This window comes from Sceloporus undulatus, chromosome 4 (assembly GCF_019175285.1).
Source record: "Sceloporus undulatus isolate JIND9_A2432 ecotype Alabama chromosome 4, SceUnd_v1.1, whole genome shotgun sequence".
Taxonomy (NCBI): Eukaryota; Metazoa; Chordata; class Lepidosauria; order Squamata; family Phrynosomatidae; genus Sceloporus; species Sceloporus undulatus.
In genome coordinates this window covers 43511727-43531319 of record NC_056525.1, presented here as the reverse complement: position 1 = coordinate 43531319, position 19593 = coordinate 43511727, and the positions used below count along the sequence as shown (strand labels likewise).

At 37.6% G+C, this 19593-nt stretch overlaps 1 protein-coding gene across 6 annotated transcripts in view; it reads right to left on the bottom strand.

The window, feature by feature from the left end:
- LOC121929598 (copine-1-like) overlaps positions 1–19593 on the bottom strand; it is a 68704-nt gene that overhangs the window by 6400 nt on the left and 42711 nt on the right. For all 6 annotated transcript variants that reach the window (XM_042465326.1, XM_042465327.1, XM_042465322.1 and 3 more), the window contains 10 exons: positions 18668–18742; positions 18336–18407; positions 15161–15244; positions 14249–14338; positions 9712–9810; positions 7966–8052; positions 7821–7880; positions 6932–7065; positions 6098–6152; positions 1136–1187 (listed from right to left, as the gene is read on the bottom strand). In XM_042465326.1, the coding sequence (XP_042321260.1) occupies positions 1136–1187; positions 6098–6152; positions 6932–7065; positions 7821–7880; positions 7966–8052; positions 9712–9810; positions 14249–14338; positions 15161–15244; positions 18336–18407; positions 18668–18742 (808 nt within the window). The remainder of the gene's footprint in view (positions 1–1135; positions 1188–6097; positions 6153–6931; positions 7066–7820; positions 7881–7965; positions 8053–9711; positions 9811–14248; positions 14339–15160; positions 15245–18335; positions 18408–18667; positions 18743–19593) is intronic.

The following is a 19593-nucleotide window of genomic DNA, read 5'->3' as shown; positions in this document are numbered from 1 at the left end:
GTCAGTGTAATACTACATTACAGTGTCATCTAATGACAGCACTATTGCAAACAATCTAGGACTCACCCAGATCATTTAAGAAAAATAGAACATACAGCAACAAGTATCACTCACTCCCAACATATTTCCACTACTTGGAAGAGCCAGTGCTCATTTAAAATGGCCTCTCAGAGTGTTGAAACATGAACAGTGATGGAGTTATGTCATTCTGGCTTTCAGAGAGAATTCTATAACCTTAGATCATTACAAAAGAAATCCTGTACATGGCATCCACTGGCCACACCTCTGATACCTATGGGTACAGATCAGGCCTCTAATAATGACCTCAGTCTACAGGAAGGATTATATGCAATGAGGTGGTTGGTTCATATGCATCTAAAATGATCCATAGAGCTGTGGCATGGCACAGAATTTTACGGAAGATTCATGGTTAAAGAAAACCAATTGGGGCAGCCATAAACGGATGCAAAGACTGTAAGGTCAATTCAGTGCACCTAGCACCATGTTTCTTGACCCCTATCAGATGTGTTCAATTGTGATTTCCATGTACATTACCACACTACACTCTTATAGTGCTGCTGTATCACTATTTTACTGCTCTGGCTGCCTCCTGTTGCATTCTGGTTTATGTAGTTTAGTAGGCCTAAAAGCTTTCTGGCTGACAATTCTAAATGCCCCTCCTTAAACTGAAAATCCCAGAATGCAAAAGGAGGCAGCCAGAGCAATCAAAGAGGAATAGTAGTACTGTAACAGTGTAGTGCGTAAATCTACCTTGCCAAGTAGCACAAATTCTGGCCTTGTTACACAGCTGTTCATCTTTGTTTCTCTACCCATATTCTTGCATCCAATTGCATGATTCCAATGCTATAGGAATCCCCAATTTACAGCTGTTCATCTCTGATTCTCTATCCACATTCTTGCAACCACTGTTATATTACTCCAATGCTACAGAGATTCCCAATTTACTGTCAAGAGGAACTATATCAATATAAGAATAGAGGGACACCCAAACACTTTGTCCAGGAAGAACCACTAGAAAGCACTTTGGCTCCTGTTCTGATTATGAAAGAAGATCTTCTGCTCCATTCTCTTTCTATTATTTTATTATTAGATCACAAGAGAAATAAATGCTTACCTTGGCAATACGGATTGGTAGGGTTAAAGTTCAATGCAAACTCATGTGACACCTAAGAAAATAAATTATTTTTTTTATTATTATTTTTAATTTGGTTTTTCTTTTCTTTACATCCTTATTTTCAGTAATCATCAATAAAAGATCATACATATCGTCTATGCCTTCCCTTATCCCATTCCCTTCCCTCCCTTTCCCCCCTTAAACCCCCCCACCCTCTTACCCTTCCCCTCCTTCCCCTCCCCTTCCCCCTGTACACATCCTAGTACTTCCAACCTATATAGTCCTTTATAGATTACATATTACTCTTTCGATTTTCCTTTACAATCATCATCCTTCCTTTACATATATCTATATACAAGTCATTTCTTTCGCTCTTTACCTCTTTACTTCCTAATCTTCCTTTTCTTTTCTTTTTCTCTCCTTTATTTTCCTTTTACTAGTTTTCTTTTCTTCTTTCCACATAACGTATTACTATGTTCCATTCATTTTTATCCTTATCCTCTTCCTCTTTCTCTCCTTTTAACCTTTTAGACAATCTGTCTGAATCTCTCATATCTAACAATTTATTAGTCCATTCTTTTAATGTAGGGGTCTGTGTAGATCTCCATTTTTGGGCGTATAACAACCTTGCTGCTGTCACCATGTATAACACAATTTTCCAATATGTTCTTTCAGTCTCTCTTCCTATCACGCCTGTCATATTTAACAAAAATAACTCCGGGTTTTTCGGGAAATTCCTTTCCAACATTTCTTTCATTGCTTCATATATTTCCCCCCAAAACTGCTTTGCTTTGTTACAGACCCACCACATGTGGTAAAACGTTCCTTCTGTTTTCCCACACTTCCAACACATTTTGTTTACCTTTTTGTACATTTTGGACAAATTAACCGGTGTCATATACCAAAAATAAAACATTTTAAAGAAATTTTCTTTCAGGTTCTGTGCCATGGTGAACTTACAGGTTTTCCTCCATGACAATTCCTAGTTTTCTAAGAATATATTTTGTTGTATTATTTGACTCCACTTTGTCATGTTTTCTTCAATCACTTCCTGTTCCAAATCTCTTGTTAGTAGTTCCCTATAATATTTTGTTATCTTTTTCTTTTTCTGTTTTTCTAATATTATTATGTCCAATTCATTGTTTTTTTCTCTATTCCTTCTTGCTTCATGTCTTTCTTAAATCTTTCTTCTAATTGTTTATATGCAAACCATTCTATTTCTATATTCTCTTGTTCTAATTTTTCTCTAGATTTAAGTTTTAATACCGCTTTTTCCCCTTCTTCCACAATATGCTCATATGTTATCCATTTCTCTTGTACTTTTCTAAATTTTCCAAAATGAGCTTCTTGTGGTGATGTCCACCGTGGAATCTTATTGTAAAATCTTTTACTATAATATTCCCAAATTTTTAATAGTCCTTTTCTAATCACATGATTTTTAAATTCCTTATTTTCTTTCCATTTTTTATACACTAAATATCCATGCCATCCTGTTTTATTGTTATGACCCTCTAATCTTAGCGCCCTTTCATTCCTTAGGTTAATCCAGTCTTCCAGCCACAACATTCCACAAGCATAATAATATTTTTGTAAATCTGGTGCACCCAAGCCTCCTCTATTTTTTACATCTATCACATTATTCCATTTTATTCATGCTTTCCTGCCAGCCCAAATAAATTTTGCCAGTTCCTTTTTCCATTCTCGAAAACATTTATCATTGTCAATAATAGGCAAATTCTGGAACATAAACAAAAATTTGGGAAGTACGTTTGCTTTTATGGCGGCTATTCTACCAAAAAGTGACAAGTGTAATTTAGACCATCTGCTCAGATCTTCCTTAATTTCCTTCCACTTTTTCTTATAATTATCGGCAAACAAATTCCCTACTCTTTGTTATACAAATTCCCAAGTAATTTACTTTGTTTTGAACTTTAAATCCAGATAACTCTTCCAATTTTTCTTCTTCTTCTTTTGTCAGATTTTTCGTAATCATGGCTGTCTTGTTCACATTGATCTTAAGGCCTGCTGCTACTCCAAATTCTTGTAGCACTTTTTTCAGCTCAACAATACTATTTACAGGGTCTTCCATAAAAACCACCACGTCATCTGCATACGCTTTGACCTTATAAATTTGGTCTTTCACTTTGACACCTCTTATCTTTTCATTTTGTCTTATATTCTGCAGCAAAACATCAATAATAAAAATAAACAACAGTGACGACATTGGACACCCCTGTCTTGTCCCTTTCTGAACCTCAAATTCTTGTGATTTTTCCCCATTTACTATTACACGTGCTCTTTGATCTTTATATAGCTCTATTATCCAACTCAAAAAGGTTTCTCCCACTTCGATTTTTTTCAACTGTTCATACATGAATTGCCAGTTTACATTGTCATATGCCTTCTCGGCATCTATGAACACAAGTACCACCTTCTTTTCTATATGAACATTATAATACTCTATTACATCAATAACAGTTCTGAGGTTCTCTCTTATTTGTCTCTCCGGCAGAAACCCACTCTGGTCCATATGAATCCTGTTCTTCAATATTTCCGTCAGTCTCTTAGCTAAAATAGATGTTAACAGCTTATAGTCATTGTTTATCAGAGAGATTGGTCTATAGTTCTTTGGATCAAAATCCTCCTTGCCTTCTTTCAGTAACACAGCAATATTCGCTCCTCTCCACGATTCCGGTTGTCCCTCCTTTCCAATATTATTAACTACAGTGGTACCCCGGGATACGAAATACCCACGTTACGAAATTTCCGGGATACGAAAAAATCCCATAGGAAATAACTGTTCCGGGTTACGAAGGTTATTTCGGGTTACGAAGAAAATTTTGGTGCTTTTCGGCGCTATTTCACACGAAATCGCGGCTTTTCCCCATTAGCGCCTATGGGTTTTCGGCTTGCGAAGGCTTTTCGGGTTACGAAAACGGCGGCGGAACGAATTAATTTCGTAACCCGAGGTACCACTGTACTTCCAGTAAACATGGTGTTAACTCTTCCTCAAATTTTCCCATTGTTCACTCTCTGTCTTACTTTCTTTATATAATACCTCATAGAAGTCTTTAAATACTCTTTTCAAATCCGCTTGTTCTTTATATGTATTCCCTTCACTTCTTAATTCAACAATCATCTTTCTTTCTTTCATTTTTCTTAACCTTTGTGCAAGCCATTTTCCTGGCATGTTTGCTTCCTCAAAGAAGTTTTGTTTACATCTTTTTAATTGCCATTCCATTTCTTTGCCTAATTCCTCCTTAATTTGTCTCTGCAAAGAGTTTACTTCATCTCGGATCTTACTCTTAGGATTCTTTCTTAACTCGATTTCTTTCTCCTGACACCTTTGCATCAAATCCTGCATTTTCTTTTCTTTCACCCTTTTCTTCTTAGTTCCTAATTTCAAAAATAAACCCCTAACCACTGCTTTGCAAGTGTCCCATAATGTATTTAACTTAATCCCCTCCTTATCATTTTCCTTAAAGAACCACTTTAGTTCCTTTTTTATATAAATCACGTTTTCTTTGTCTTCCACCAGGGATTCATTCAACCTCCATGCCCACTCTTTTTTTTTCCGGTTTAGTTGTAATACTACCGGATTATGATCCGACACTATTTTCGGTAACACTTCTATTTTCTTTATATCTGTTAACAGTATTTTGGACATAATAAACATATCTATTCTAGACATGGACTTGTGTCTATCTGAATAGAATGTATAACTCTTTTCCTTCCCATATTTATATTGCCACGCTTCCTGTAGTACACAATTATCTAACAGCTCAAACACTATTTTCAGCAGTTTCCCATGTTCTCCCTTATTTATTTTTCCTTCTCTACCACCTTGTCTCGTTCTGTCCTCTTTAGGGTCAAATACCCCATTCCAGTCTCCCATCACTATAACTTTCTCCTTTTTTTGGTCTAGAATAATATCCTGCAATTTCCGGAAGAATATCTCTTTTTCTTTAAAGGGTGCATAAATCCCTATCACTAACACATTGTCTCCTTCTATTTTTATTTCTACCACCACATAGTGTCCTTTTTGATCTGTAGCAATTTCTTTACTTACAATGTTCTTATCCACGTATAATGCTACCCCTTTCTTCCTTTTATTATTTGATGAAGAATATACAGTACCAAGCTTTGGTCTCTTCAGGTATTTTATATCTCTTTTATTTATATGTGTCTCTTGTAGGCAAGCGATATTAACTTTCTGTTTTTCTATATAATGAAACACATGGGCTCTCTTTGCCCCAGAGTTTAGACCTTTAACGTTCCATGTTAAACACTTGAACGCCATCGTTATCTCTCAGCTTTTGCCTTCTTGTTAGATTTTGAAAAGCGAACAACAGCAACAACAAACAAACAAAAAACCCCAAAACCAACTGATTCCTTTCTTTTAATATATACTTTACTTCTTAGCTCTTCTGTATTTCTTAAACTCTCTATTCAATTTCTTCCTCTTTTCTACTATCTCCTCAATACCTACTTTATTTCCTTGTTCCTTCTTCAATCTCTTGTTTAATTTTTTCATACACCTCTTTGGCCTTTTCAATTGTGTCTACCCTATAACGTTTTTGTTTATAGTTAAAAGAAATTCCCTCTACTCTGTCCCACCTAAATTCTACTTCCGCTTTTAATAGCAACCTTAAGAATTTATATTCTTGCCTTCTCTTTAAGATTTGGCTTGGGATGTCTTTAAGCACTCTTACTTCTTCTTCTCCCATTACTAATTTCTTAGTGTAACTTTTTTGAATTATTAAGTCCTTTATCTTTGTCCTCAAAAAGTATACTACAATATCTCTCGGGACTTTCCTTTCTTTGGCCACAATTGAATTAATCCTGAACATTCTGTCTATCTCTAGCTCCAATCTTCCTTCCTCTTTCAGAAAATAAAGAAATTATGTCACATAGTCAAAGACAGCCAAATGTTCATAAGAATACCTGAATTAAGAAACCTACCTGCCAGTCTGGAGGAACCTGAGCTCCAAATCCAAAGGCTGGGAATAGTTTATCACTGAAAGAGAAAGTAAAAGCAAAAATTGATACATTATTTTCATGTTGTTTTTCCTGCAGGCTAAACAAAATGAATCTGCTGCATGCTGAAGAAGCTGTATGCTGCCACAGGAACTTTTTCTCTGAAGTGGAAACCTCCCCCCCCCCCAAATTTTGGGGAGACAGAGTGCTAGAAACTGTACTATGGTACAGGTGACTCCTCCTTCAAATATCAGAGAGAAATTGCATTGCTGATATTCACTGTCATCTGACAGAAAAAAAACCTGTATCTTTTGTTTTAAATATACAGGGGTGCTGCAGAAATTAAAACAAGAAATGTAGGTTCTGATGCACACGAAGAATGAATAAAAACTACAAAAACACAGAGAGCAAAGTATTAGCTATGCCAGTGAACTACCATCCTCGGCAACAATATACAGTGGTACCTCGGGTTACGAAATACCCAGGTTACGAAATTTTCGGGATACGAAAAAATCCCATAGGGAATCATTGTTTCGGGTTACGAAAAAACTTTTGGTGCTTTTTTCGGCTTTTTCGCACGGAATCGCGGCTTTTCCCCATTAGCGCCTATGGCAATTCGGCTTACGAAGGCTTTTCGGGTTACGAAAGGGGCCGCGGAACGAATTATTTTCGTAACCCGAGGCACCACTGTATTCAGGTATGAGATGTATAATCACTTACGTCTGACAATATTGACATTACTTAGCACAGAACATCAGGATAAAACTTCACATCGTTATAAAGCTTGTAGCTGGATTAGTTAAAATTGGTTTGGCATACGTGTCATAATCCTGGACCACATTCCCCACAGTCCAGATGGCAGTGAGATACTCATTTATCCCATTTGGGCTTATATAGTGAAGAGAATCTGGTGACTTTGGATCTCCATTGGAGCCTGTGAAATCTATGCCCACCTGCCAAAAAAATAAAGAACACAAAAATAAGTAAAAAGAGTGGATGAAAGGATCCTACACTCATGCAAGATGGCTTCAAGCAGAGAGCAGTAGTACAAAAAGTTGCTAAAACAATCACTCAAAAAGCCCAAAAGTTGATCAAGGTGAGCACTGAAACACATTAGTTTCTCCCATGACAGACGGTTCAGTTGATTAAATGTATCCAAGTTCTGTCATCTTTCGGCCTCTGAGGGAGAGAGAAGGCTGGCCCAGTACCATCAGGGGCTAGCCTGAAGAAGGAGGCTCCTCCCTCCCTAACTGTCATCTTTCGGCCTCTGAGGGAGAGAGTAGGCTGGCCCAGTTCCATCAGGGGCTAGCCTGAAGAAGAAGAGCCCTCCCTCCGGTCCATCTGCCTTGGTCCAGGCCTCAGAGGGAGAGAAGAATGCTGGACCTGATTCCCTCCCCCCCCCCACCATTCCCTTCTCCTTTTGTGTCATGTCTTTTAGATTGTAAGCCTGTGGGCAGGGAACTGTCTGTTATCCCCTCTATTGTAAACCGCTCAGATTCCCAGTGATTGGGCGGTATATAAATAAAACCTATTATTATTATTATCATTATTATTATTATTATTATTATTATATAGCCACTGCCACTGAAAGCAAGCAAGCTTTTCTTCACTTTATATGTCTTTTTTTGTTGTTGCTGCAGAGCTATATAAACTCATAAGGCTATATGTTAAGTTAGAAATAAACTTATGTAAATAGATGACAACTCACGGTGAAATTAATTTGGCAGCCTCCCATGATATAATCCAGGAAAGAATATTCTGTTTCAATCTGGGAAAAAAGGCAAAAATCATTACAACTTCTACAATGCAAAATGCCAAAAAAGGCCATTCTCCCTGCACAAAACACTTCCTACCTTGCAGGATTTTACTCTAACAATGCCAGAGTTTCTATAACTCTTCTTCTTTTTCTTCTTTTCGGGGTGAATACACTCAAATTCCTCCTAGGGGAAAGCAAGCCACAGCACAAAGGTTACATGGGTCAGGGTTTAAGCTTAAAAATACTGCACAATTACTAGTTTCAATTACTGTAGGTCCAAAACATAATGCAAAAATAATCCAGTTTGAGACTGCTTTAACTGCCCTGGCTCAGTGCTAGAGAATCCAGGGAATTGTAGTTTATTGTGGCACCAGAACTCTGACACCGAAGGGCTAAATGTCTCACAAACCTACAGTTCCCAGAATTCCTTAGCATGGAGTCAGGACAGTTAATGTGGTCTCAAACTGGATGATATCTGCAGTGTTTTTTGGACCTATGTTTCTGGTTAACCTGTAATACATTTAAAAAGTGAGTTCTGAAATGAGTATTAGGAACGACTATATTTTTGCCATCTGTATACTATACATGCTAAAACATTATAATGGGCAATAAAAAACAAATATGCCCATGCAATCAGTCACAAAGTAAGTTTTAACAGGTGCTAGGCTATTGCATGGAGGAAAATACTGCAAAGACTTTGATAGCCCACTTTAAAATGGCTAGAAATATTTAATGTTTGTGTTCCAGGATATCTGGCTGGGACAGCTGAAATACATGGTTGACTTTAATGAAGACACTAATGAAGACATCTCCACAGAGAAGCCAGACATTTTAGACTGGATAAATGTTTTAGATTGCAGGGAAAGCAAGGGCAGGAACTGCAAACATACTGACTTGGTTGTAAAATGGCATTAAGTGTTGCTGTTCTGGTGACTTGCAGAAACTGAATGGAACTCTGGTTTTCAAATTTCCAAAATCACATGAGGATTGTAATATGGATTTATGGTGCTCCTTGGTATAGGATAAGTAATTTGTAGAGATTCATTGAATTTCCAGTACCTTAAAATAACAAGCTCATCCATGTGTATTGTTCCAAAATGTACTCTTTATCTTTCTGAACACTGTTTCAACAGCATGACATTTAATCAAATCTCAAGAGAAAATTATAATCTCTCGGCCTAGAATATCTTCTGATAGATGGATAAAGAGGCACAACACTGATCTTTGGAGAATAGATCTGCCTTAAAATTACCTGGTAACTATTGTTATCTTGCTACTCCTCAAAATTTTGGCCATTACTGAGCAGAACAATTATATCAGCCATGGATAATTTGGGACTATGAGAATGTGGAGAGATTTTCTAGCACTTTTCAGACTAACTGAAAGAAAGAATTTGGTAGCATGAGCTTTCACAGATTTCAGTCTACTTCCTCAGATGCATTTGATACTATGAGAGTTAGGGAAAACCCAGCCAGATATAGCTTTTGTTCTGTTTGCTAAGGCATACCTAACTGAGGTTTGCTAAGGCATACCTGACTGAAGTTATGTATTACAAGTTAGGAATCAGGATATCATAATCATAGTAGAAAACAGAATAGAACAGAAAGTATATCCTAGTACATATGAGGAATTAGGACAGCTCTTAATCTCATTAGAAGAAGCAGTTCTAACTTAATTATTCAAGGAGTTTGAGTGTAAATCTGTTTCTTCACGTCATTCAAGTCTCAATAAGCAAAACCACAAGTTATTTTAGAGGGAAGCTAGAATAAATCTCTTATTTCTATTACTTTTCTTTGCAATCAGTTCATTTAATTATTCAAAGAGTGTAAAAATAAAAGCTCACCGGAGAGCTGCCAGCTGCATTCTGTAGCTGGGACAGGTTAGTTTCAAAAGAGCCTATCAAATCATGTGACCCATCACTATCATAATCATAACAGTGGACCTGAAAGGAAAGAAACAATAGCCAATGGACAAGGGGGACTTTATAATGAAGAAATGCTGCTGCTCACCACTTGATCTCTTGCTTCCAACAGCTTTGCAGTGATGCATGTGAACTCCCCTATCAAATCTGAACTGGTGCTGTCATCCATATCACTAACTGAAACCTAATAGTAAGAGAGACACCCCAAATTGAGTCTTTGAGGAGGAGCACACCTACTCACCTGTTTAGTATGCAACAGAAAGGCAACTCAAAGTAAATAAAAATAAAACAGATTGATTGCTCCAAGGCTAAAAGATTAGGCAAAAATCCAGTTACAGAAGCATGCAAGAAATTGAAAAAATCAAGCAGAATTGAAATTTCTGTATGCACAGAATAAGGAATAGGAACTATTGTACAGGGGAGAAAAGTCACCCAACCGCAAATTGTATCAGGACCTAGCTGTCTTATCCAAAGTTCTCACTTATTTGTTAGAACTTTGCATGAGTACTTTTTTCTATAATATCCAGTCATGCAAAAACCTGCAAGCTCATACTCAAAAATCAAATCAAATATGACCTGAATGTCCATGCCAAGTCACTTAATTAGTCTGCAACATAAGGAATAGAACACAGCTACGTATTTGTGGCTGATGAGAAATTAGAGTGATGCTGTATATTAAGGAAGGTGCTTCACACCTTTCCACTGTACTTGCTTACTTGCAAGATGCAGAAAACAAAGTAATTCGTTCTAGATGTATTCAGTGTGTTGTTCAGTGAGACCTAAGAGCTCTCTGGTTAAGAATTCTAAATGCCCCTCCATAATCTGCAAATGAATGCATCAGGAGTCAGCCAGAACAGTTAAAGTGAAATAGCAATGCTATAAGCGAGTAGTACGGTAATCTAGGCCATGAATTACTACTAAAAAGCAATATACCTGTATTTCAGCACAATGGCAGAGAGAGGGAAATCTAGTTTTCTCCTTAGATGCAAGAGGCTGATGGGTGCTCCTGACTACTATTTGAAAAAACAAGGCAAAAAAAAAAAAAAAACCAAATGCAAGAGAACTCTTAAAGCTGCTACTCTGACACACAGGGAGAAGATGCACTCTATCAAGCATAGCCATGGCTTCCTCATCACTTCTCTAGTTAATTTTAAATAAAGAGGAAGAGTGAAAGTACCCTTGAAAGACCCAATGGAGAGTTCTTGGATACAAAATGGCTATTCATCTCATCCTCTGTCAATCCTCTGGGAATGGTCAGACCAGTAAGAACAAACTCATTTTACAGATGTCTTATTTACTCATTTCAGGTCCCAGAACTATGCTCAATAGCTCAAAATTCACTGTTATGATCTTACAGCCTTCAGAGAGACAAATTTCCTCTGTTAACAGCTTAATAGGGACAATCCATTGTTCCTCATTATTCACTCTCAGTTCAACAGTGGAAGTAAGATGTAGGTTAATTTGCCAAAAACCACAAATAAGGAAGGTTTAAAATGACAATCCTGAGAGGATCCTCGATAATCCCGTCCTTTGCTTTTTCACTAAGGATGTCTGACATAGGCCTGTTACAGACTGCCCAAATAAAGCTGCTTCGGGTCTCTTTGGAGGTATGCTGTTTAAATGATGCATGCATCCTAAGAATCCGGAAGCTGCACCAAAGCTGCACTCCAGTGCCTAGGAATGGAGTGAGGCTTTGGCGCGACCTCCAGACTAGTAGGACCCACGCATCATTTAAACAGCATACCTCCAAAGAGACCAGAAGCAGCTTTATTTGGGCAGTCTGTAACAGGCCATACTCATTTTCTTGTTGTAGGTATAAAATTCCCCTTCAAAAGTATGACTCTGCTTCTGCCATGTAGTTTTATTTAACAAGGAGAACCAGCACTTCTCCAAGTGCCCTAAAGAAGAGCACTCTGCTGTTTTATTATAAGTGAATAACAAAAGGAAGCCTTTGGAGGATGAAGGACTGTTGACTATAAGTTGGGGTAGGTGGTACAATTTTGCATGTTGACCTGTACAAAACAAAAAATTAAATGAAGCTTTCTAATTCGTTTATTGCATCTTATTAGGCATGCACTTTGTCCTGAATTTTCTACAGCCTCTCCTGAGTATTTTCCTGTGTACAGTGGTACCCCGGGATACGAATTACCCAGCTTACGAATTTTTCGGGATACGAAAAAATCCCATAGGGATTTATTGTTTCGGCTTACGAAGGTTTTTTCGGGTTACGAAAAAACCCCGGCGCTGTTTTAAATGGAAAGGCCGCCACCGGAGGGCAGCAGAGAGCTATTTTTTCCATTAGCGCCTATGGCAATTCGGCTTACGAAGGTTTTTCGGGTTACGAAATTAGCCGCGGAACGAATTAATTTCGTAACCCGAGGTACCACTGTATTTTACTCCAATACTTTACATCAGAAAGCATCATTCTATTTTAGCTACTGCATTACATCTGGTACTTAAAAGCTATCATTACTCCATTAATTCACAGTGGTATATCTGTGCACCTACTACTACTATCAGCATCTTTGATTTAACTAAAGATTGCATTTCTACCATATGCCTTCTTAACAAAGAAAAAACAACAACAACAGTATATGATAGCTGGCAGGTTTGTACACAAAATCCTATGTTACAGGGAACCTAACAGTCTGACCTATCAGTTTTGCCAAAGAGTGGATAGCCCATTAGATGGATTCACTTGTGAGTATCAGCCAAGTAATTATATATCTGCTCACTTGAGGTACAGTGAGATTACAAAGACTTTGCAAAGCTCTGAAACGCTTTGGTATAAAGACAGTGTTTAATTAGATACATCAGGGGGGGGAAAACACAGCTTGAAGTGAAGCTCCTCAAAACGGCATTTCCGGTACATTCAGATCATATTTACAAGTTTTCCCCAGAACCAACCATACTTCAGACTTACTTTGGAAAATGTAAGCTGATATTTAGGTCTTCACAATCTTGCTCTTCAAGAAAAAAACATTTCTTAAGCGTGTCAGATTATTTAAAAAAAATTATTTTTTTTAAAAAACAGTTAATAAAATTCTGTTGCTGTCCACAGTGGATGTACTATGAAACACAATCTATTCTGAAAGCAAAGAATAGGAGGCGAAAGGAAATAGCTGCTTGTTTAAATGAAGACAGAGAATGGAATGATGGAAACCTACTGGCCTGGTATTTGGGAGAAATTCATAAATGGGCTAATTCCTCGTACTGCCAGGATAGGAAGGTATCACAGTGGAGTTCTCCCTTTCCTGTTTACTAAGACCCTTTGGGTCTATCTCCCAGTTCCTAACATTATAAGACTAAAGTCAGACTACTGAAGCAGGAGGAAGTCAAACATAACTCTACTCCTCATATCAACAGGGTATGAGAAGTGACTGGAATATAACTAGGTTGAGGACAAAATGTGAGGAGGCAACAGGAGAAGAGTGTTGCACAGATCAGTTTCTTAGCTGATATCACCAGAACCATAGCCTAGATTGTAGCAAGGTCTTCTGCTTGCTGATATTTGTGTTTGGTCCAAGGAAGAATAAATAAGCTCAAGCCCAGCTTCCACCTGTATTTTCCCTTCAGTTCTTTTTGTTCCTATTGTTATCAAGGTATGGCGGTTTGCAATGGGATGTAGAAGGGACTGACATACCCAAAGTAACCAGGACAAAAGTAATCAATGCTGTTGACATCAACCAGCTTTGGCTGAAAACCTTGGTATCATGGAGTGGCTGCCAGCAATTGATCTGAGACAATGAAGCCTAGAGAAGAATCAGTTCAGTTGGTCCCAGGTGGCTGCCATATTGGTCATCAAGACATCTTCCATCCCCCCCCCCTCCTGCTTCCTAATGGGAGGCTGACTTATTGCTAATATAAGCCCAACTGTTGGTGCCCCAACTGTTTCAGTGAGGACTAAGGTATTGAGAATGTCCTCCATAGCAAAGGCTTTTTAATTCTTCTGCTTAACCTGCCTGGTAAGGTTCTGGCAGTGGGCACACTTATCCATACTCTATTTGGTGTGCTTCTTCCCTGTAGTTTGTTGTGGCCCTAGAGCGCTCTGGCAGAAAAGGCTAAATGTTTCACAAAACTATAATTCCTAGAATTCCATAGAATTGAGCCATGGCAGTTAAAGTGGTATGAAACAGGATTATTTCTGCAGTGCGGATGCAGCCCATATGGTATTTATCTATCATGGACAATATGAGGAGTTAACTCACATCAGACACGGAATACTTCATACCAGCACCATCAGTACACATCAGAGAAATTAGGAAGCAGGAGGGGTGGGGAGGGAAGAAGCACACCAAATACAATGACAAATTGACTATGCTTATACATGTTCACATGGCTTAGTTTTACTTGTGATCTTACTTTAAAACCAGAATTCATGCTGCAAGAAATTTTATTTAATCAAATTAGTTATCTTTCACTTCTTTGAAACACTGAGAAAAAGAATAACTCTTGTCACCTTTATTGGTTTGTTGAAATCACCACCACAGAAAGTTTGCAGAGGAACACTGAACTTTTTCCAGCAAGGATTTAAATTGTTTTTAATCACCTACCAAAAAAAATAAAAAAATAAAAAAATAAAAAAGACAATGACAATGACAATGACAATAATAATAATAATAATAATAATAATAATAATAATTTCTTCCTGCCTCTCCCCCAGGTAGTACAGTATGTTAAAAAACAAAACAAAATAAAAACACATAAAACCAACCTTTAAGAAACCATTAAAGTACACTCGTATGAGTACATTCTTTAAAATATACAAATTAAAAAGTCATGTTTTCAAATTGACTGAGTAGGCCTGTCAGAAGAGATGCATCTTTAATGTTGTTTTAAATGTCGTCAGCATTTTCAGCTGTCACATTTCTTCCAGCAGGTCATTCCACAGTCTAGAGGCAGCAGATGAAAAGATCCGCTGGGAAACCATTGCCAGTCAAGTCTTGACTGGTTACAGCAAACGTTTCCCAGAGGAACTGAGTGTACAGGATTATACAGGAAAAGTCGATCCTGTAGGTAACCAGGATAAGGCCTTAAAGGTAAAAACCAACACTTTGTATATTGCCCAGAAATGAACTGGCAGCCAGTGGAGTGATTTTAAAGTTGGTGTAATGTCATCACTCCTGCATCTACCCAGAATCAGTCTAGCTGCTGTCTTTTGAACCAGTATAAGTAAAGTATATTGCTGAAAGCACAATGTTCCATTCTCTTCTTCACAAAATGCTGCACAGGACTTTTCTGCTGCTATCATATTTTTCCATGAGTATTTTAGGACAATGGTTCTCCAGAACACTACTCAAGTTACATAAAACATATAACTCCTCAGCATGATATAACACCTTTTAATGTCCAAAGGCTGATGAAAACCTACCTCTGATCGGTAGACAAGCTGCCATTTTCCACTATCACTCTGCTTGTAAAACTCCAAAAATGGATCAGATTTGCCCAAAAAATCCTGCACAGGAAAAACATACATTATTTGTTCATACAAACAATGCATCTAAACGTTAGAAATGTAAACCTGAAGCAACACATCTTTCTGTCAATTGTATTACATACATTTTACTACTGGCAAAATATACACACACATTTCACGACTTTAGTAAATAGCTCACCTTTGCTGTGAAATTATCATTTTCTGACATGTATGTTTATGCTCAATAATTTTTTAAAAAACTAATAGGCTGAATATTACATATGCTCAGACTTAGTCAAGTTAAGAGCATCTTGCTCTAAAAAGACCAATTAATGACGGGTATTATTACTGTGCTTCTAAGGGAAATCTATAATCTGAGAATCATCTATAGCTCAGAGTGCTATCTAAAGTGTAAAGTCTATGCACATCTCTGATTTCAACAGATCCATTTTTATCTAGACCATTAATTAGCACACTTACTGCAGTTACCTTCTTGGTGGCTTTGTTTAATACATTCTATTCCCTGCAGTCCATTCACAGCTCTATAATATTAGTTCTACATTAGTACTTCTACTGAAATTCCAAAGAGTAGCAATATCCTCTTGTCAATGAAATTTTAAACAAATATATGTTTATACTATTTCCTAGATTTTTATGACAACCCTCAGACTTCTTTGCCAAGACTGTCATATATTTCTTACAAATACATCATATATTCTAGTTTGATCTCACAGTGCTCTACTGTAGAGGGATAGTAATGTATCATCATATCAGAACATTAAGAAAATGGCATCTTGAAATTGGCCTAAGGCATATAAACCACATTCCAACCCAGAAATAATATGGTACAGTCGGCCCTCCATATCCATAAATTCGACATCCATAGAATTCAACAATCCAAGTCTGGAAAAGATCCCCCTACCTCCCCCCAAAAATTCAAAAAGCAAAACTTTATTTGCCATTTTATATAAGGGACATCATCTCACTACACTACACCATTGTATATAATGGGACTTTTGAGCGTCTACTGATTTTGATATCCACAGGGGGTCCTGGAACCAAACCCCAGCAGATACCAAGGACCCACTATACTATTAAATTATGAAACACACGAACATTTTCTAGTGCTACTGTGGAAGCCTGATACTCTGACAGAATATCAGAATATGGTCTTGTCTGAACACCACAATAATCCATAGCATTATGTGCATACTTGCAAGGAGGATGGAAGCCTTTGCTTTTCTTTTTAATTAACTGGGGATTTCCATTTTGGCCAAACTTAGAACTGTGGCTAATTTTTTGATCAAACTAAATTAGTCAAGTTCAGAAACCATGGTTTGAACCATGGCTTGTTTCCTTGCTACAGACTGACATTTTGTACCAGCCTGGGGCTGATTTTAGGACTCAGTAGGGCTTGGCATCCATATGTGCCCAGTCTATATGCGCCCAGCCCTACATTCGGCGCACGTGCACCATCTTGCTGCACACGGGGTGTGCAACAATTATTATTATTAACCTTTATTTGTAAAGCGCTGTAAATTTACGCAGCACTGTACGTACAAACTTTTTAATTGGACAGTTCCTTGCCCTCAGGCTTACAATCTAACAAGACACAACACAAAAGGAGAAGGGAGTGGTGGTGGGGAAGGGACCTCTCTAGTAGAATAATATATATAAAGTACATGGCAATACAGGAAATGATTCAATAAAACAGGCAACAAAAGAACATCAAATAGCAAGTGACAGTTATGCAATGCCTGGGAACACTTCCCTGAACAGGATGGTCTTCAACTCCGTTTTGAAGCTGGTTAAAGAAGTGATGGCTCTTGCTTGTGGGGGAAGAAGGTTCCAAAAGTGAGGGGCAGCGAGTGAAAAGGGGCGAATCTGAGATGGGGCAGAGGAAATCCTGGGCTGGGACAGCAGACCTTGACTACCAGAACGGAGGGCCCTGGTGGGAAGGTGAGGAGAAATAAGGTTTGATAAGTAAGGAGGGGCCAGCCCATGGAGGGCTTTAAACGTCGACAGCAGGAGCTTATACTGAATGTGGAAAGGGAGGGGGAGCCAGTGAAGGGATGCCAACACAGGAGAGATATGGTCACAGCGATGGGCGGATGTGATAATGCGTGCAGCTGAATGCTGGACAGAAATTAAAGGACGGAGGTGAGAAAGAGGACAATGACGCGCGGGTGTCCGAGCACCTAAATGGAGCTCACTAGAAGTTTGAGACCACTTTGACTGACTGACTCAATGCTAGGGAATTTTGGGAACTGTAGTTTTGTGAGACATTTAGCCTTCGCTGTCAGAGAGCTCTAGTGCCACAATAAACTACAATTCCTGGGATTCCCTAGCACAGAGTCAAAACAGTTAAAATGGTCCCATACTGGATTATTTCTGCAGTGTGTTTTGGACCATTGTTAAATGGAAAATATTTATTTAAAAAATAATTCTTCCTTTCTGATTACATACAGGAGAAAATTCTACTCTCATCAGTACCCATCAATTGTATCAATTGTAAAAGTTGTATCCATTTAACTGTATCAATTAAAAATTGTATCCATTTCGAAGTATTTGGCTTTGTTAATATTTTTTCTTCCTAGCCCTGGGTTTCTGTGATGAAGAATTCGGCAAATATGTAAAGCTTGCACACTATTTTAACTCACTTCCTTTAGATCTAATTAGGGTACTGCCCAGAAGTGCAATACAGAGAGGGACAAAATGAGTGATTTATCCTCAAATAAGAATTCTGCCTCTTCCGCCATAAAATTATCCTTCAGTCCCTAAATTTCTAGCATTGCGGACAGTGAGACATGGAAAACTGTTCACATCCAGAACTCATATTTGAGGTGTTTGTGTTCGTTTGATAGATCTGCCTGCCCCTTTTCTTTGGGTGTGTAATCTGTATTTCTAAATTGTCAGCTCAAGTTCTGAATTATTGCAAAACTAGAAATGTAGGGACTGGAGTAGAATTTCCCTTGGGAGACAGAATTCTTATTTAGGAGGCAATGCTCTCACCCCTCCCTATAGCTATATTCCGGGTACAGCCTAGCTGTGCATATACATATGATAGTTATCCACCTTGTTGGTTCAAGTATCAAATGAACTCATAAGTTATTTTCTAAACACCATTTACCTTTTTGTCCAAATTCCGAGCTTCAACATCTAGTGATATAACTCTAGTGTCTTTAATTTCTTCTGCAGAAATCTACAGATTGAAAGAAAATTTATTTTATTCTAGTCTTAGGAAGACTTTGAAAAATGACAGTGCTTTCTTTGTGCTAAAAACAGTTATAAACACACAAATTATAAAATATGGTACTGTATTGTAAATGACACATTTTTAAATCAAGAAATATGTTTCAAATACATTAAGTTTTAACTGAATTTTCAAGCAGTGTTATTTAATTTTGCAAGCACTGTTATTTACTCTACATTCTTAAACAAGCAATAAGTGTGTGTTTTTACCGTAATAGTGCCTTTTCCTGCAGGTTTCCCTTTCTTCAGCATTAAAGGCTGAGTGAATGTTTTACTTGACACAATCTATAGATATAAAATACATAAATTATGAATGTCATGCAAGGAAGAATAGGTAATATGTTCTACACTATTATCAGGTAGTATATATTTGTAACCTGCTGAGGATGTACCTCTTCAGAAAAAAATTAAAAGTGGATATTTAATTGCCAAGAAGACATCTACTAATGCACATACAGTATTATACTATCAATCATAACTACTTATTTAGTCTGAAATGTAATCATGATTCCCTATAGCCTTTGCCCCAAGGTGAGATTAACATCTACTCACCAGAGAGCATTCTTGGCTAGGGCCCCAACGATTTGGAACAACCTTCCGGAAGAGCTTCGACTCATTCCCACCTTGGACGCCTTCAAAAAGGTGCTGAAAACATACCTCTTCCGGCAAGCATACCCTCCTGATCTTTTATAGATTCAACAAGTTCACTACCTCCCGATCAGGAGTCTACCTCAGGCTGTGATAAATTTTTATATTGTACCAATTGTTTTTAGATGAGATATGTCTATATTGTGATTTTAAATAACTGTTATTAGTATCGTTGTGTTTGTATAATTCTGTTGTAATCCCGCCTTGATCCATCGGGAGAGGCGGGACAATATAAATAAATCTTCTTCTTCTTCTTCTTCTTATTATTATTATTATTATATCAACATAAAGATAAAAGAATAATGAGGAACCAATTTTAACTTTTTCCTAAATTCTTTGCAAATCTATGTCAGGCTGCACCTTTTGTATACCAAACATTCTCACATGTCAACTTCTAGTCTAAAAGTAAGTGTGAGAGGAGACACTACAGTGGAATTATTACACAGTTGTCCCTCCATATTTGCTAGGGTTAGGGGAACAAGACCCCC